At 44.3% G+C, this 18,875-nt stretch overlaps 1 protein-coding gene across 13 annotated transcripts in view; it reads right to left on the reverse strand.

Annotated features, from left to right (window-relative positions):
* KALRN (kalirin RhoGEF kinase) overlaps positions 1 to 18,875 on the reverse strand; it is a 655,749-nt gene that overhangs the window by 468,760 nt on the left and 168,114 nt on the right. For all 13 annotated transcript variants that reach the window (XM_059920949.1, XM_059920948.1, XM_059920941.1 and 10 more), the window contains exon 2: positions 740 to 814. In XM_059920949.1, coding sequence (XP_059776932.1) covers positions 740 to 814 — 75 coding nt within the window. The remainder of the gene's footprint in view (positions 1 to 739; positions 815 to 18,875) is intronic.

The following is an 18,875-nucleotide window of genomic DNA, read 5'->3' on the forward strand; positions in this document are numbered from 1 at the left end:
GGCAACTTGTTATAGCAGCAATAGGAAGCTAATTAATACACTACTAAGTGAATGCACATGGCTATGTTCCAGTAAAACTTTACTTACAAAAACAGGTGGCTGGCCTGCAGCAAAACACAGGCTACAGTTTGATAACCCCTGAATTAGACATTAAAGGGACCCGGTGCATAAGATGGGTTGGAGAGAGAAGTAGGAAATGAGTACTATTCAGAAAAATAAATAAATAGATACAACTACTCACTTGAGTTCCCTTTGCTGGAAGGAGAGATAAGAAGGAGCAAGAAAAAATTTAAATCCCCTGTCCACCTGTTCATCCAGAGATGAACCCAAATAAAACCTGTGGGAATGTGTGAAAGGGACAGACCCCTCCAGCTGGAGCATCTCTCAGAGGGGCCTCAGCAGCTCCTGTGGCCCTGACAAGCCTGGGAGGGTGGGGTGGGATGAGGTGGATGTGTGTGGGTGCATGGTGGGGGGAGGGTACTCACCCTTTGTTGTGAACATCCTCCAGGACACCCAGCGGGGACCAGAGAGTTCCCTTCCCTTTCTGCCTGCCTCTGGAGAGAGGAAGCAGCTTCTCTGAGCATCGCTTCCACCACCACTCCTCTCTCACTAGCACACAGAGAAGTGAGTGCCTGCGCACACACGCGCGCGTGCACGCACACACACACACACACACACACACACACACACACACCCCTTCTCTAGGTCCACTATAAAGGAAGCTTCCATAGACACTCACCAGACACGAAGGCCACTTTTTCCTTTAGGATGGGAAGGACATCAGAAGCTTTCAAACCATCATTCCGAAAAGACCCTGTCAGAGAACAAAACAGAAAGAATAAGGGTGAAAGAGGCCAAATGGCTGAACCCCTCAGTTCCACCCTTAGTTTCCCAACCCCATCATGAGCCAGAAAGTAATGCCTTGCTCAGGCCCCACAGTCCGGCCCAAGAGCAGGAGAGGCTCCACAACAGAAAGGACACTTCCACATGATGCCGGGCCATAGGGGTGACCAAGGGTATGGCCCTCCAGGTCCTTTTCAAGGAGAGACCCGTCCAAGTCACCCCCCAAAACACACACAAAGCTCCAAGCCCTGGAGGCAACAACTACAGCCCTGTTGCTGTGAACTTGAAGATGGGGGCTTTTTAGAAATCATTTTTGTACTTCTAGTGCTAGCACAGTGGCTGATACACAGTAGACACTCAGTAAATATCTGCTGAACAGGTTAATTAACATCAAGATGGACCACAATGCCCTAAAAAATTCTTTTTGCCTTTCCTCTATGTGGCACAGCAACTGTTAGTCTTCATTTTACAGATGGGAAAAGTGAAAATCCCCAAGTGACAAGCAAAGTTGAGTGCAAAACCCCTCCCCACCTCTTCTCCCGCCCTTTCAGTAACACCGTCCTCAGTCCACAATGGACAGCTGGTGAGCAATGTCAATCCCGTGGGAAGGAAACACCTTCCCTTCTTCAGCAACTCTTTCTCTGCCTAAATCTCGCTTCTCAGTTGGAAAGTCCTTTCAGGAGTCCAGTTGAGCTCCTGTTAGAGGGTTGGGGGCAGAGGCCTGGGACTCACACAGAATGGAAAATAACAATGTGCCTCGAGAAACAGCAGCCTCTGGAGGCAAAGGACAACCCAGCCCCGTGTGCGATGCGTGGGAAGGGAGGACTCAGCTTACACACGCTCACAAAAACTCCAGGCCAGCCCACTGCACCCCTATCATTTACCCTGAGTACCCCACAAAGACTCTCAGGGAGAGCCAGCCCACACTAAGAGCCCTGCAGGCTGTGATGGAATCTCTGCTGTGTACCGCCTCTAGGGACATGGCACAGAGGGACCCCAGAAGAGTGGCGGCCCTGTGTCAGCTCAGTGAGAGAGAACCAGAGACCACAGACACCCCTTCTAGTGCCTTTCTCCACTTGGCTTACTCTCTTGTGGTCCCAACCTGACAATTTACAGAGGGGAGAAATGTGCTGGACAGGATGGTCCCACTCAGGGTGTCTCAATCCCTAAACATTGACTATTTCAAAGATCCAAAATTGTTAGGAATTCTGGCAACAACCTGGGACTAAGATCACTGGCCTAGGGAAGGGAAATGAGACAGTTGCACACTCAACCAAAGAGGAGAAGAGAAGTATCCCCAGAACGCCAGTTTCCACGGTCAGAGGTCATACCCTAACCCCAAACAAATTTCCAAAGGGTCTCTGACCCTTTCACCTATTTCTTCTTTTTCATTTTTCACTAAATGAAGACAGTGAGGCTTTTTTTCATTAGTTGCTTCTCTTTACAAGCTGGCCCAGAGTAGCTGATGCTGAATTAACCAGCTGCAAGGCTCACTTTGAGAAGACCGTGGGCAATAGAGGAAAAAAAATAACACCATAAAAAAGGAAGTTCTAACTATAAGCATGGTTTTGTACTTTCTTATTTCTACAGATCTTTATGCTCTGACTTTATCTTCCAACACAGGAAAGCAATTAAACCTCACTAGTAGAAACTAATTAGGATCCATATAAATTATTGTAGAAATTACAAACAGATACATAGGTAAATTTTCACCATGATGCAATAAGAAGTTTCAGCTTCCTGGGCAAGGAAGCGTCCTATCAAGCTTTACCAACTAGATAAGGATCATCTTTAATATATGAATTGCTTGAGTAGAATGATGCTTCTGTATGAAAATAGTTTATTTTCATATGTGGACTGTGTCTTTCTATACATCAGTTTTAAAACACTCTCCTTTACATCACTACATACACTATTAATTTCTAGAGAAAAAATTTTAATAAGAAAAGTTAAACTTCAGTCCTGTCTTCGTCTAGATTATTTACAAGTTCGAAAATAGCAAGACCGAAAGTAATGAGATTTTACTGTATAATAAGAATCCACATAATCCTCTTCTCTCCTAAACTCCTGTCCTGTTTTTTTCCACTGTTCTTCCTCGCTTCCCCTACCATGTTAAAGTACACAAGACGGCTCTATTTCCACACAGTCCCCAGATATTAAGGAAGAGTTTGAAATTTGCTCTAAAAGAAGCAAAAGGTTCCTCATCCTGCCCTCTCCCCACTCCCACCTGTGGAGAGAGAGAGAGGGAATTTGGAATTTCATCCTGCATACCCCACTCATCATGCCCCACCTCTCCGTTCTCCCCTCCAGACTCCAAGACCTGAGAGAAGGGGAGCAGCTTGTCCAGGCAGCTTGCAATTATTGGCCCAAGTATATGTCACTATCTTGGGTTGGGCTGGTCTAAGATTCCCAGCGGGGCTTCCTCTTCTCAGGCCAGAGTCTTCCCTCATCCCGTTCAGACCACAACTGAGCTATCTCCCAGGTTGTGTGCCCACCATAAGAAAACCTAAAGTGTCCAGATTTACAAAATCCTTAAATAGGGGATAATCATTTCCAACAGCAACAACAAAATTTTTCACATTATAAAAGGATTTGCTCCAGGGTTTCTTCAAACAAAAGTTGCCTTAGTGGTTTGAATTAGTTTCTCATTTGACAAAAAATTGAATTACAAGTAACTTTTCAATAATGTATGTATTATGTAAAGCCAAGTAGAGGTAAACTAATTAGCCCAGCAGCTCAGAAGTTGGTGACCTTGCATAGAAAACCTATTTGCACTGGCTAAAGATTCTATGTGTCAATTCCCCCACCATCCTTGTGAAACCAGCTGTCAGAATCTATAAGAAAGGGGAACTTCACTGAACGCTAACTCAAACAGGACCAATGAAATAGCAACGTGTTTTCACTCCCAGGTACATGTCTGGGCAGACTCATAGTAAATATTCAATAAATATTTGATGAAAGAATAAATACGTGAATGAAATGTTAACCCTTCCTAAAGTGACCTGCACAAGGTCAGTGGCCTCATCTGTCACACCAAGTGCTGGTGATCTGAGTAGATGATCTCCAGAGTACCACTCAGCTCTAGTATTCTGAGACTTTTTAAACCTTCTCTTCATATTTATTAGCCTTTAAGATCTTCAGGTTATCAGATCAATATGCTTTGAAAGAAAGTATTGGGAACCAATTCCCTGGCAAGATTCAGTGCAATTTGGGAAGATAAAACAACTCTTCCTCTTCAATATATGCAAATCAATCAACGTTGTACATCATATTAACAAATTGAAGAAGAAAAACCATATGATCATCTCAATAGATGCAGAGAAAGCTTTCGACAAAATTCAACACCCATTTATGATAAAAGCCCTGCAGAAAGTAGGCATAGAGGGAACTTTCCTCAACATAATAAAGGCCATATATGACAAACCCACAGCCAACATTGTCCTCAATGGTGAAAAACTGAAACCATTTCCACTAAGATCAGGAACAAGACAAGGTTGCCCACTCTCTCCACTATTATTCAACATAGTTTTGGAAGTGTTAGCCACAGCAACCAGAGAAGAAAAAGAAATAAAAGGAATCCAAATCGGAAAGGAAGAAGTAAAGCTGTCACTGTTTGCAGATGACATGATACTATACATAGAGAATCCTAAAGATGCTACCAGAAAACTACTAGAACTAATCAATGAATTTGGTAAAGTAGCAGGATACAAAATTAATGCACAGAAATCTCTGGCATTCCTATACACTAATGATGAAAAATCTGAAAGTGAAATTAAGAAAACACTCCTGTTTACCACTGCAACAAAAAGAATAAAATATCTAGGAATAAACCTACCTAAGGAGACAAAAGACCTGTATGCAGAAAATTATAAGACACTGATGAAAGAAATTAAAGATGATATAAATAGATGGAGAGATATACCATGTTCTTGGATTGGAAGAATCAACATTGTGAAAATGACTCTACTACCCAAAGCAATCTACAGATTCAATGCAATCCCTATCAAACTACCACTGGCATTTTTCACAGAACTAGAACAAAAAATTTCACAATTTGTATGGAAACACAAAAGACCCCGAATAGCCAAAGCAATCTTGAGAAAGAAAAACGGAGCTGGAGGAATTAGGCTCCCTGACTTCAGACTATACTACAAAGCTACAGTAATCAAGACAGTTTGGTACTGGCACAAAAACAGAAACATAGATCAATGGAACAGGATAGAAAGCCCAGAAATAAAACCACGTACATATGGTCACCTTATCTTTGATAAAGGAGGCAAGCATATACAGTGGAGAAAAGACAGCCTCTTCAATAAGTGGTGCTGTGAAAACTGGACAGGTACATGTAAAAGTATGAAATTAGAACACTCCCTAACACCATACACAAAAATAAACTCAAAATGGATTAAAGATCTAAATGGAAGGCCAGACACTATCAAACTCTTAGAGGAAAACATAGGCAGAACACTCTATAACATAAATCACAGCAAGATCCTTTTGGACCCACCTCCTAGAGAAATGGAAATAAAAACAAAAATAAACAAATGGGACCTAATGAAACTTAAAAGCTTTTGCACAGCAAAGGAAACCATAAACAAGACCAAAAGACAACCATCAGAATGGGAGAAAATATTTGCAAATGAAGCAACTGACAAAGGATTAATCTCCAAGATTTACAAGCAGCTCATGCAGCTCAATATCAAAAAAACAAACAACCCAATCCAAAAATGGGCAGAAGACCTAAATAGACATTTCTCCAAAGAAGATATACAGATTGCCAACAAACACATGAAAGAATGCTCAACATCATTAATCATTAGAGAAATGCAAATCAAAACTACAATGAGATATCATCTCACACCGGTCAGAATGGCCATCATCAAAAAGTCTAGAAACGATAAATGCTGGAGAGGGTGTGGAGAAAAGGGAACCCTCTTGCACTGTTGGTGGGAATGTAAATTGATACAGCCACTATGGAGAACAGTATGGAGGTTCCTTAAAAAACTAAAAATAGAACTACCATACGACCCAGAAATCCCAGTACTGGGCATATACCCTGAGAAAACCATAATTCAAAAAGAGTCATGTACCAAAATGTTCATTGCAGCTCTGTTTACAATAGCCAGGACATGGAAGCAACCTAAATGTCCATCATTGGATGAATGGATAAAGAAGATGTGGCACATATATACAATGGAATATTACTCAGCCATAAAAAGAAATGAAATGGAGGTATTTGTAGTGAGGTGGATGGAGTTAGAGTCTGTCATACAGAGTGAAGTAAGTCAGAAAGAGAAAAGCAAATACAGTACGCGAACACATATATATGGAATCTAAGGAAAAAAAAAAAAAAGGTCATGAAGAACCTAGTGGCAAGACGGGAATAAAGACACAGACCTACTAGAGAATGGACTTGAGGATATGGGGAGGGGGAGGGGTAAGATGTGACAAGGTCAGAGAGTGGCATGGACATATATACACTACCAAATGTAAAATAGATAACTAGTGGGAAGCAGCCACATAGCACAGGGAGATCAGCTGGGTGCTTTGTGACCACCTAGAGGGGTGGGATAGGGAGGGTGGGAGGGAGGGAGACGCAAGAGGGAAGAGATATGGGAACATATGTATATGTATAACTGATTCACTTTGTTATAAAGCAGAAACTAACACACCATTGTAAAGCAATTATACTCCAATAAAGATGTTTATAAAAAAAAAAAACAACAACTCTTCCCTGGCCTCCCAGCCCATTCTTTCCCAGGAATCAGTTTAGGGATTGGAATGTTCAGGGCACGTCACCCCATTTTGCGGACAGCCCAAGTTACCAAAATGCGAGACTAGTGATGGGAGAACTTCCGGGGGCATACACACCTTGAAGGAGGAAGACATGAACTGCAATTACTCTCTCTGATACAAGGTACATTTGATAGCACTATTAGACTATAAACTCTAGGCCCCTTGCTACCTCTAAAGAAAGCCTGAGAAGAAATAAAGGTCCCTGTGCCCTTGGGGTTACTGCAGGAAAAGAAAGAACCAGAGGGTTCCCTCATGGGCCTGGCCCAACATGAATGCTGTGCTTTATCTTAAGGACAAAGGCACACTTCCCCCGTTCAGTGTTAATCCCACCCCATTCGTGTCCTGCTGCTGTCAGATTTACAAGCCTGCTGTTCTGTTAATTAGCAAAGTTGAAATGCTCTGCGTCTATTAGGGAAGTAAAAATTACCACCGCCATCTCCCCAGGATCTCCAGCATGGGTCTTCTCCAAGCCCCACTCTTACCTCCTCCTCACTCCAAATGGGTTATGCTCACATTGCTGCTGCCTGTTCCTCTTCACATTTTCCTAGTCACTGCTCCGTTGCTGGAAGATGCCGATGATCCTCCCTCTGGCTCCCAGCCTCTGTGTGGCCCCACGTGGCAAGAGCAGGACCAGCCCTTGGGTCACAGGCCCTGTCTGTGGTTTTGTGGCTCTGGGATGACAGTGAGTCTCCCAGGGCAGCTGGGTGCCTTGTCTATGCTAACCTCCTTTAGGATGCAATCATGATTTCAACAAGTGAAGAAACAAGTAAGTGTTGAGCATTTGGAGGTGCAAGCTGCCAAGGTACCCATGGATTGCTCTTTGTTTCCTTTTGGTTCTCAGTCACACCCCCTTAATTTGCACTTAGTTAGAAATTATTGTGTAAGTATGCTAATGTTGCATCAAATGGGCCCTAACCCTGTTTTGCCACTGAGACAGCAAATTTCCCAATGCTCAGGTCTCTGCCTCCTCTTTCCACGCCATCCCTGTGGTGTCCAGCATGGGAGCCTTGATCACAGTGGCACTGAAACACTGACTGATCTGCTGTACAAAAGAGATCTGGCTTATAGCTGAGAATTCCAAGAGCTCATTAGGCAGAACCTTGGTTTTGGCATTATTTGGACAGTTTCCTATTCCCAGGGTCATTCTTTTATCAATTCTCTATTGAACACCTATTATGTGCTAGGCCTTATGTTAGGCTGTGGTGATACTTTGACAAATAAGAAATGGACACTGCTCTCCAGGGGTCTTCCAGGCAGAGGTAGATAGGTATGCAGACAGGACAATGAGGTATTATCAGAGATAAGACATCAAGTGTACAGAATGCCAGGGAGCCCAAAGGAAAGGCTTCCTAATGGTGAGTCTTAAATCCTTCCTACTTAAAGTAACAAGCATCATCTACCATCTTGCTAGAAATGCAGAATCCCAGGCCCCACCCCAGACCTACAAGATCAGAGCTTGTATTTTAACAAGAAACCCAGGTGATGAATGTGCATTATGTTTAGGGAAGTGATATACTCTAAAGTATGTCTTTCTATTCCAGAGTTGCTTCAGAGGCAGAGATAGACAAAAGCATCCTTTAGCCCAGTCTAAGCAGAACCTCTAGAATCTGACCTACTGCTGCTGCCCATGACCCCTCCCCCCTGCCCAGGATTCCAGAGATTCACCCATTACTCTGTGACCCAGAACTCAAATCCAGCTCTGGAATAAAAAGGCTATCCAGGAGGGCTATCCCCCTCCAGGGCATTGAGACTGGACCATGTCTTGTTTTTTGGCAGTAGGAATATTTATGAATAACACTTGTCCAAACTGCTCAGAATTTTGGTAGCTTAAAACCACTCTCTCATGAATCAAATATTTTAATTTCACAACAGATCTTCCTCGCTACCCCAACCCTCAGAGCCCTCCGCCTTCTCTAACTGCTCTCAGTACCATAAACACTGTCACTGATCATATTTACAGGCCAAGATGTCATCTCTGAGATGGCCCTGGAGGAGAGAGCAGCCGGGCGGCTTATGCCTGTTCATCGCACCTGCACTCCCACCCACAGGTGCAAAGCCTTGAACACTGGGCAACACTGGATGAGAAACAGAGGAAGGAGAGGTGCCCCCACCCTAGGGAGCTCCACATCTAAGGAGAACGCAGTGCTTACCTCAGGCAATTTGCTCCTTTGGAGGGGAGACCCAATTTTTGCCCTCTTGAGAGTTTCCTGCCTAATAAAATACCTAATGCCCATTTCCCCTGACACCAGGAAGCTACCAGACACTCTATAAAAAAACAACTTAGGGGCTTCCCTGGTGGCACAGTGGTTAAGAATCCGCCTGCCAATGCAGGGACACGGGTTCGAGCCCTGGTCCGGGAAGATCCCACATGCCGTGGAGCAACTAAACCCGTGCGCCACAACTACTGAGCCTGCACTCTAGAGCCCACGTGCCACAACTACTGAGCCTGTGCTCTAGAGCCTGCGAGCCACAACTACTGAAGCCCGTGCGCCTAGAGCCCGTGCTCCGCAGCAAGAGAAGCCACCGCAATGAGAAGCCCGCGCACCGCAACGAAGAGTAGCCCTCGCTCTCCGCAACTAGAGAAAGCCCGCGCAGCAGTGAAGACCCAACACAGCCAAAAATAAATAAATAAAAATAATACAGTTCCCTTAAAAAGAAAAAACAACAACAAAGCTTAAGAGTCTGAGATTCTGGTAAAGACCCTCCCATCCTGCCTCCAATACGGCTGTCCTGCACCCCCTCTACCCTGATTCCTGGTGCCCTCAACCACTGAGTTACCCAAACAGAAACCTGGGAGGCATATCCTAGACTCCACCCCGCCTCCACTCCTATATTGCAAATACCGATCCAGTCACTTGGCTCTGTTGATTCTACCTCTTAAATCCTTCTCTAATCCATCACTTCCTCTGGGCAGTTTCCCTGACCTCCCCATCAAGTTGAGCTGTCCCTGACTGTACCTTGTACTCTGTCACTCCTGAAAGGCATTTCTACGTTTTCATTCTGTTCCCCATTAACCGATCCTGACACTCCAAGGGTGGGGACCCTGTCTTCCTCGGTGTTCTACCCCAACACCTAGCGCAGTGCCTGTCAAGCAAAAGAGGATAAAGAAACACTGCACTGAAACTGAGCACGCACAGGTCCTAAGAAGACAGAGAGTAAGAGTGGTGAGTTGGAGGCAGTTCATCAGGGTGGCTCCCCCAAGAGGTGATCTTTGAACTAGGTTTTGAATAAAGGAAGGGCCATGGAACAGTGCTCTGGTGGGAAGCAGTATGTGCCAAGGCAGAGAGGAAGGGGCAAGCAAGCTGTGTGCTAGAGACAGAGAACAGGCTGAACAGAAAAGCAGGGTTATGCAGCCACGGAGAGGAGGGCATGCGGGAGGTGGGTGGGCTCCGTGATCTCATTCTGAACTTGAACAATCTCAGTAGGGTGGGCTCCCGAGAAGGCCCTGGCAAAGATGTGTCCACAAGCGCCTGCAGGAGCTCAGAGAGCTGGACTGTGCCGCAGCAAGGGCCAGAGCTGGTGGAATCTGGCTGGTCCCAAAGGAAGGCTGTGGTTCCAGAACAGAGCTGGACCCAGCAGGCGCTGACTCCAACCTCCATGACACATTCTGTTCTATCTTGAAGGAGACGGGGAGAATGGGACACACAGCCCCTGCTGAGGTGGTGGGTGGTGGGCTGGGGGGCAGGGGGCACTGGAATTTGGCCTCTTTATATCTTCTCCCTAGGTTCTAAGAGAAGCAGGAGGAATGCTTGTCTGCTAGGTACCTCCTGGGAGCCTGCCAGGCCAGTAAGCAGGCTGAGAGTTTGTGGAAGACCCTGAAGATGCAATGTGGAACTATTCATAAAGGGAAGAGACTTGAGGACATGGCCCCTTCTCTGTAGGGACTAGACGGGCAAAGCCCCTGGGAGAAGATGCTGTCAGTGCAGCTGGGCTGAGAGGGAACCTATCGGTGCAAAGTGGCAATGATCTTTATTCCCCTCACTGTCCCTTCTCTCCTTCCCCCTTTCCTATATTAACCCAAGAGGAGAGAGAGGTGGCAAGAATGAGAGGGGAAAGAGTGAGAGACAAAGAGCTGGAGAGAAAGACACACACACACACACACACACACACACACACACGCACACAGATGGAGGTGATTGGCTTGTCTCCTCTTTACAGACACGCTAACGAGCTATTGAGGCAACATCCTGTGGGAAACTCCTCCGGGAACTATAAATATGTGCCTTGGAGCTCTCCTTAAAACACCTGCCACTGAGGCAGGAAGCATGTGCAGAGCTCAGCGGAAGGAATACATCTGGCCGAGAAAGAGACTGGGCAGCTTAGTGTCAGCAATAGACGCACCACACAGTGTGGGGATCCACTGCCTCTCCCCAGCTGGGGATCTATCACCCCACTGACACCTGCAAATGTCAGACCAGCTGGCAGCACCCTCCTTCCCCTTGAGCAGCAGCCACAGAGCAGCGATGGTGTGGTAGGCTCTCCCCGACCCCGGCACCAGGCCATGGGACTTCTGAGAGAAGGACATTCACGAACCTCAGCTCACCTGATTTCAGCGCAAAAGGGGAGAAGGAAAACAAACACAAAGGCTCCTCTTTCAGCAACTGCTAAGTCCTAAGCTTTTCCAAACAAACTGACGAGGCCTTATGCAGTGTGAGACAGTAGCCAGGGACTTGTGCTGATGGCCAGATTGAGCCGTCTTTACACAATGGGGACACAACGTCTACCTTCTCTGAACTCTGACATGCACTTGAACGTCACCCCCCACAATGAGCACTTTCTGCCCTACTCCATAGTGAGCTGTGTCGCTTCTCCAGGGTGCCTTCCCTAACTCCTTCCCGACCCCAGGCTGGCCTGGCTTCCCTTCTCTGTGCATCACATGGCAGGCACCTCACTGCCATGCCATCTCCACTCCTGCATCTGGATCCCTCTCTAGACTCTAAGCTCTTGAGGGCAGGGACTGGCACACAGGTGGTGCTGAATGAGCAGCCCAGGAACCGAATCTTATTCATCCACAGTGCCTTCCACACAAAAGGTGATTAATAGCAGCTGTGTCTCTTCCTCTCCTGGTCCCTCTCTGTGCCTTTTTTTACCCCACCTCCATCTTTCTCTCTCTCAGGCTTCACGTGAACTCTTAATTGTGGCCTGTTTCAATATTAACTTCCTAAAGTCAATATTAGATATAAAGGCCTGGCTAATGGGCTACTTCTGAAGAGCAGAAATGTGTAACACTTACCACTGCTAAATTAGCTCCATTAAAGATCACTAATAATTAGCACTTTAAACATGTGGGTAACACCTCTCTAAGCCCAGCTAATGAGCAAACCATTTGTTTATTCTTCACAAGCTTTAATATTAGCTTGAGCTGAGACCTCAGCTGCAATACACAGATTCACTCACTCTCCCTCCCTTCCCAGAAAAGTTGCCATCACTCAGTGTCCTCTGGACACAAGAAAATGGCCACTTCCGAAGTGACTATACCTGCTCATCTTTTTTTTTTTCTTTTAACAGAGTCTTTGCTAACTGATAGGTTATTTAAAGTGCTCATGCCTCACAGACGGTGGTGAGGGTGGTAGATTTATTGTCTTTTTTCTTACACTGAGCATTACTCTTGGATGGGTCCTCAAAGTAATACAGAACATTTGCCAGTGATGAATCAGTCAGTGCTGAATATAAATCAGCTGTTGAACATTAGCAGTATATTTGCTTTTGTAATATGTTTAGAGAGAGTTACAGAGGTACTCAGAGGCAGGAGGTGTGTCCTGTGGAAGTTCAGACATTTAAAAGTTTCACTCCTTGGGACCCTCACTCTCAGTCTCTTTCCCTCTTCCCCAGTGTGCACATCAATAGCGTTTTAATTTTAATTTTGATTTAATCAGGACATTACGACTTCAGTTAAAAATGAAATTGTTGATATGAAAAGCCAGCTTTGGCCTCTGTCATTATGGAAGGCACTCAGGCAGGCATCCAAACATGAAATGGCCCAGCACATCCCCAAGGCCTCTTTCCTCTCCCCCCACCCACCCCCATGGCCTGAAATTCAGGTGTGGGTCACAGTAAAGCAGCAATGGCTGACTGCAGAGCTCAGAGCAGGAGATCCTCATGGGCAGCTCCTGGAGCAGTCTCTCTCATCCCAGCCCAGAGTTTCTCCCTGTTCCCACCTCCTGGCTTTCTGATTCCACAGCTGTGCCATTCCTGCCCTGGTCTCACTACCATGCCCGTCAGTGGAAGCAATGCCAGAGGGACAGATTGGACACAGGTCCACCGCAGACATAGAACAACTAGGGCCAAAGTAATAACCAGGTTTGCAGAATTGCAAGTGCAGCCTGACAGGTGAGAAGGGCCACACACAAAGCTCATATTATTGAACAAACTTTAGCAAACTAAAGCCCCTTCTCCCACTTCAAGGACGTGCGTGCTGCTGTCCTTGGTCCTGAGCTAGTTGTGTAGTTGCTACTCAGAGTCACTGCTGTCCAGCCTGTCTTAGGATATGTGAACCAAACGCGAAAGAGAGATAAAAGAGACGTTAAGACATATCAGAGAGATAAATACAAAAAAGTATTGAGGGACACAGACATGGAGAGATTACTGGAGAGAATTAAAAGACTTGTTCTGGGGCTTCCCTGGTGGTGCAGTGGTTGAGAATCTGCCTGCCAATGCAGGGGACACGGGTTCGGGCCCTGGTCTGGGAAGATCCCACATGCCACGGAGCAATTAGGCCCGTGAGCCACAATTACTGAGCCTGCGCGTCTGGAGTCTGTGCTCCAAAACAAAAGAGGCCGCGATAATGAGAGGCCCGCGCACCGCGATGAAGAGTGGCCCCCACTTGCCGCAACTAGAGAAAGCCCTCGCACAGAAACGAAGACCCAACACAGACGTAAATAAATAAATAAATAAATAAAAACACAAAGTTAAAAAAAAAAAGAGACTTGTTCTGGTATTGTTTTCAAATAATTGCTGTAACCAAGAAAGAAAGGTCTGTGCACATCACATCACATCACACACACACACACACACGCCTTCCATGGAAATGAGACAGCATGAACTCCTTATGTCCTCCAATACTATGTTTAGGTTTCTGGATAAACTGACATAGATGGGTTGGCCATGGAAAGATTCCTAGAGTTTTAGGGAATTTTTAAATCTCTCCTTAAGTTATTACCTTGGGTATCTAAACACTACCCAATTCAGTTCAATAAATATTAATTGAGCATCTATATGTACCAAGTAAAGTCCCAGTCACTATGGGTATAATGATAAAAAATGTAGAGTTCCTGACCTTAAGGGACTTTTAATTTAGAGGGAGAATCAGACACATCAACATGTAATTTTAATATCAGGTAAGAAACACAATGATAGAAGTATTGGGTTGGCCAAAAAGTTCATTCAGTTTTTAAGTAAAAATGAAAGACACATTTTTCATTTTCACGAAGAACTTTATTGAACAACATATTCACTAACCGAACGAACTTTCTGGCCAACCCAACCCAACACATACAAGGGACAAATATTCAGAAAATCCCAAAGGGCTAATAAAACTCAAGGTCTAAGAAAGTGTCTGAAAAGTGAAGGAGCAGTAGCTAGAGAAGAGGCATTGGGTTATGGGAATCTCAGCAAGGTCCTGGACTGGACAGGACAGTAGTGAGTCCTGAGGTTTCTCTGGTAGGTTTCGGGAACAGAGAAGAGTAGCTAAGACATGATGGCTTCCCCCTACAACCCAGACCCTCTCCACAGTAACAGAGAGATGAGTTAGTGTTTGCCAGAGATAAGCAACAAAGCTTCCCTTACAGACCTAGCAGAATGAGGAGCCAGCTTAAGCTAGGAAATGACCAGGATCAGGAAGAGTCTGACTCATGATGCCTGACACTTCTTTAGAAAGAGGCAAACCATGTCAAGTGTTAAATAGGAAACCAAGGTAATCCGAATATCTCATGAAGCTAGAATTCTCCAGAATATGGAAAACAAGGAGCTGGGGCAGGGGGAGGGGTTGTCTGCAAAGGGTTGCCTAGGTAACCTTCAACTCTGCTCACCAGAGGACATACTAAGCCACACATTCCAGGAGCACTTGGTAAACCGAAACAGGCTTTCTAGCCTTCCCTCAAAAATGTGTGCGGTGGGGAAGGCCTTGAACCTCATGAAACTGCATTCAAGTTATTGCATATAAACCCATATGTGCCCATTTTTCTGAGAAGAAAATTGTGTAATTCCAGTTTTCATGAGATTTTCAAAAGGGTCAATAGCTCCCTAAATGGTAGAGAACCACTGGTCTAAAGCAAAGTCAAAATGAGACCCTACAGTCTGCTTTGAGTTCTAACCACTAAATCCTATCACCCATCATCTGCCTCACTCATGGTCCACTAACACTCATGGTTTAGCTGAGACCCAATAGGGTGGTTGGGCTGGAAGAGAAAGCAACTAGAGAAGAGAAATGACTTAGATTCCTTAGCTTGGATAAGAGGAATCTGAGGCAGATGGTGGGAGGTAAAGGCTATGCACCAGATCCTATGCTCTAAGGATAAGCTTCAGAGGTGGTTTTCTCTCGTTACAGAGGGCCAGAAGGAGTGAGGTTAAACACAAAATGAGTTTTTTGCGTTTTTGTTCATTTGTTTTTGGCCACGCTGTGCAGCACGCGGGATATTAGTTCCCCAACCAGGGATCACACCCGTGCCCCCTGCAATGGAAGCACAGAGTCTTAACCACTGGACTGCCAGGGAAGTCCCTGAAATGAGTTTTATAAATACCTAGGCAGTGCCTTTCCTGGGAGCCTTCTTAACTGAAGATTTCTCTGGCCTCTAACCCCAGCTAGCAGAGTGATGACAACTTGACCCAAGATCCCTCCTAGACCATGAGGGGTTATGGTCAAGATTAGAGCCAGCAGAGGGGGTCTGCAAACTTATTTAACAAGATCCCTTGGAGCTGGATCATGGCAGAATGAGAAGCAGGCTCTCAGGTGTTCCTAGTCAGGCAGCCACAGCAGAGCTAGCCTGGCCACTATTCTCTCATCAAGCCATCTTGCACCAAATGGTGAGCTTTCCCAGGGCAGGAACATCCCAAGAGGCAGCTCACAGCCCTGAGCAAAACACAGGCTCTGGATTCAGACAGACCTAAGTCTGACTCCCAGCTCCAGCACTTATTAACTGTGTGCCCTTGGACAGTTTACTTAACCTCTCTGAGTCTGTTTCCTCATCAGAGGTAAAAATACCTACTTCACAGGCTATAGTGATGATTAAAGGAGAAAATCTATTTGAAGGTACCAGACACATAGCTGACGCTATGTCAACATAACACTCCTTCCCTCTTTCTTGTTTATCTTGGCAGCCCCAGCATGGGGCCTAATACATAGTAGGTGCTCAATAAAAGTGTTGATTATGTGAATAAATAAATGAATGAGTGAACGAGTAAGTGAATGGAGTAAATTCAGAAAATGGCAGCTAATAACTGCCTCTCCACCTTCCCACTACATACCTGTAAGCCATGTTGCTCACACTCCTCTTGCAGTTACTCTGAATTTTCATTGTTTCTTTCTCTCCCCTACCCAATCTGGGCTGTTTGACGAGTACTCTAACCACTCCTGCTCCCATAGCCAGGTTCTCCAGATGCAAAAGAAAACCTCTGTCTCCAGCAGGAGAGCAGCTGCTGGTTGAGTGCTTGCCCCTCCTCCTGTGTCCAGAGCGCTATGGTCCCCGGCACCCCTCCCATACTAATCTCTATGTGCTGAAGATTGTAGCTGGCCAGCCTCATCCCATCTTCCCCAGCTCCTCTCCCCACTGCTCTGGGTTCCAGGCAAAGGTGTACTGGTCCCGATGGCATTTCTGAGAAGGACCCCTACTGAAAACGCATCCCAACAGCAAGGCCACCATCTGAGATGAGGTAGCCCTAACATCTACCTGTGGGCAGAATCTTCAGAGCCCCATGAGGAGCCCCAGCAGCTTGCAGGGAGAAACAAGAGGCCTGAGGGGAGTCCATGCCCTGTGGGTCTTTTCCTTGGTTGGCCTTGAGCTGTCAGGCCATTGAGAGTGGAGAAAAGGCTAGAGAGGTCACAGAGCTAGGTGTGGAGGCCGGAGGTGTGGCGAATACAAACCCCGGTGAATCGGACCCTTAATCCACTTGCTACATAGAATAAATGGCTCCAGGCTCTCTGAAAGTCTTTTCTCATTAATTCTCCAATACTTACAATTTTCTCCAGTAATGAGCAGAATACCTCTAGGAGGCTGGGAAACCTGGTCCTCTTTGCTCTTTTCCAGCTCCTTGAAGAAGAGGAGACCTTGCCACAACCAGGGAGCCGTGAGGCTGCCTTTTCCATGGAAGAATATGCACATGTACTCAGAACACAGCTTAGATGCTAAGGACTAGCATAATGTTAAAGTAGGGAGTAATGACATTCATTATGGCTTCATACTATTGAAAACTCACAGGAAACCTAAATGTTCAACCACAGGGGATTGGTAAAATTAACCATGGTCTATCCGCTCTATGCAGCCATTGAACATGACACTGTACAAGAATAATTAATGCCATGGGAAATGTCATGGTATATTGTTAAGTGAGAAAGCCAGATTATAAAATAGCATGTACAACTTTATCCCCATTGTACATACACTGGTGTGTGTGTGTACAAAAACCATATACATACAGTAGACAGCGATTATCTTTGGAAAATGGGATTATGACTAATGTTGTTAACGTTTATCTAATGTTTTTCACTGTCCAATTTTTCTTACTTGTTCTTGAAATAATTGAGATAGAGCAAATTCCCTTCTTTGTATATTAATCTTTCATATAGAGGATACTTATATAATATTCATGCACTTAAAACATTTAATAATTAGGTTGTGGTTATGACACTATCTGCAAACTTAGTTAAAGTTTAGGATAACTGTGTTATGCAGCTGTTCACTCTATGATGTAATTCAATGGCAAATAAAAGTGGCTACCATTCATCACAGATAAAGTTGTCTTACGACTAAAAGAAATGAAGTCCAAATAAGCTATAAAAAGAAATTTAATTTTTCATTAAATGCCATTTAAAGATTTTCCATATATGTAAATAGGGTTTATCTCAGGAAGGCAAGACATTAAAGAAGATTCAAGTAAAATAAAATTCAAATAAAATCAACATGGTTTTGGATTAAAAAGCTAAATATTATATCAGTTGAATGAATCTCTAAGTACCTATTATGTGCCAAAGGGATTTTCAACTAGACTTTCATTTGGAGGGATACATGGATAAAAATAATTAAACATGTTTTGGAAAAAAGATGAATAATGGGTTGGGTTTGCCCTACTAGATATTAAAAAATATATATTTTAAAGTCCAATTATTAAAGGTGGCACAGACACAAGAATTAACACATAAATGAATGGAGCCTGATTAACAGACCTAATATAGATCTGACATATTTAAGAACCTAATATATGATAAGGGAAGAATCTAAATAAATGGGGAAAAGATGAATTATTCAATAAACGGCACTGGAAAAATAGACTAGTTGGAAAAGAAAAATCAAGTTAATCTTCATAGCTTCACACTATACACCAAAATAAATTTTAGAGTAGAAAACCAAATCTTAAAAATGGCATACAAAAAAAAACACTGTAAGAAAAAATATGGGTGAGTATTTAACTGATCCCTGAATGAGAAAGAGCTAGACATGAAAACACTGAAGAAATAAGAAAGGAAAATATTTATTATTTTGTCTACAGAAATTTTTAAACTATACATTAGAGTATAAGCAAAATTTAGAATGTAAATGACAATCTGGAAACATATTTACAACAAATCTGACAAAGGATTAATACTACTCCCTATCTGAAAAACAGGCAAAGAATATAAAAATACATTTCAAAAAAAAGAAGAAATGGCAATAAACAAGAAAAAGTAGTCAACCTAATTAGTAATCAAGGAAGTTCAAACTAAATAATGAGATGTTTTAAAATCCTTTACATTTGCAAAGATTTTGAAAAGGCAACAATCCTCAATGCTGGCAAGAGTTCAGGGCTAGCCCTCTCTGCCCACATCCCTGCCAGTGCACTTAAAATGACAGCAACCTTTCCAGAGGGCAATTTGGTAATATGAATCATGAATAATAATATACATAATCAATGACCTAGTAATTCAGTTCCCCTTCTGGATGTCCATCTAAGGAACTAAGGAAAAATGACGGCAAATATTTGAGGAGAAGGGGTTTCAAGCAGCACTTTTTATTGTGGTCCCAAACTGCAAACAGCCTAAATGTCCA

This window comes from Balaenoptera ricei, chromosome 4 (assembly GCF_028023285.1).
Source record: "Balaenoptera ricei isolate mBalRic1 chromosome 4, mBalRic1.hap2, whole genome shotgun sequence".
In the NCBI taxonomy this organism is placed as follows: domain Eukaryota; kingdom Metazoa; phylum Chordata; class Mammalia; order Artiodactyla; family Balaenopteridae; genus Balaenoptera; species Balaenoptera ricei.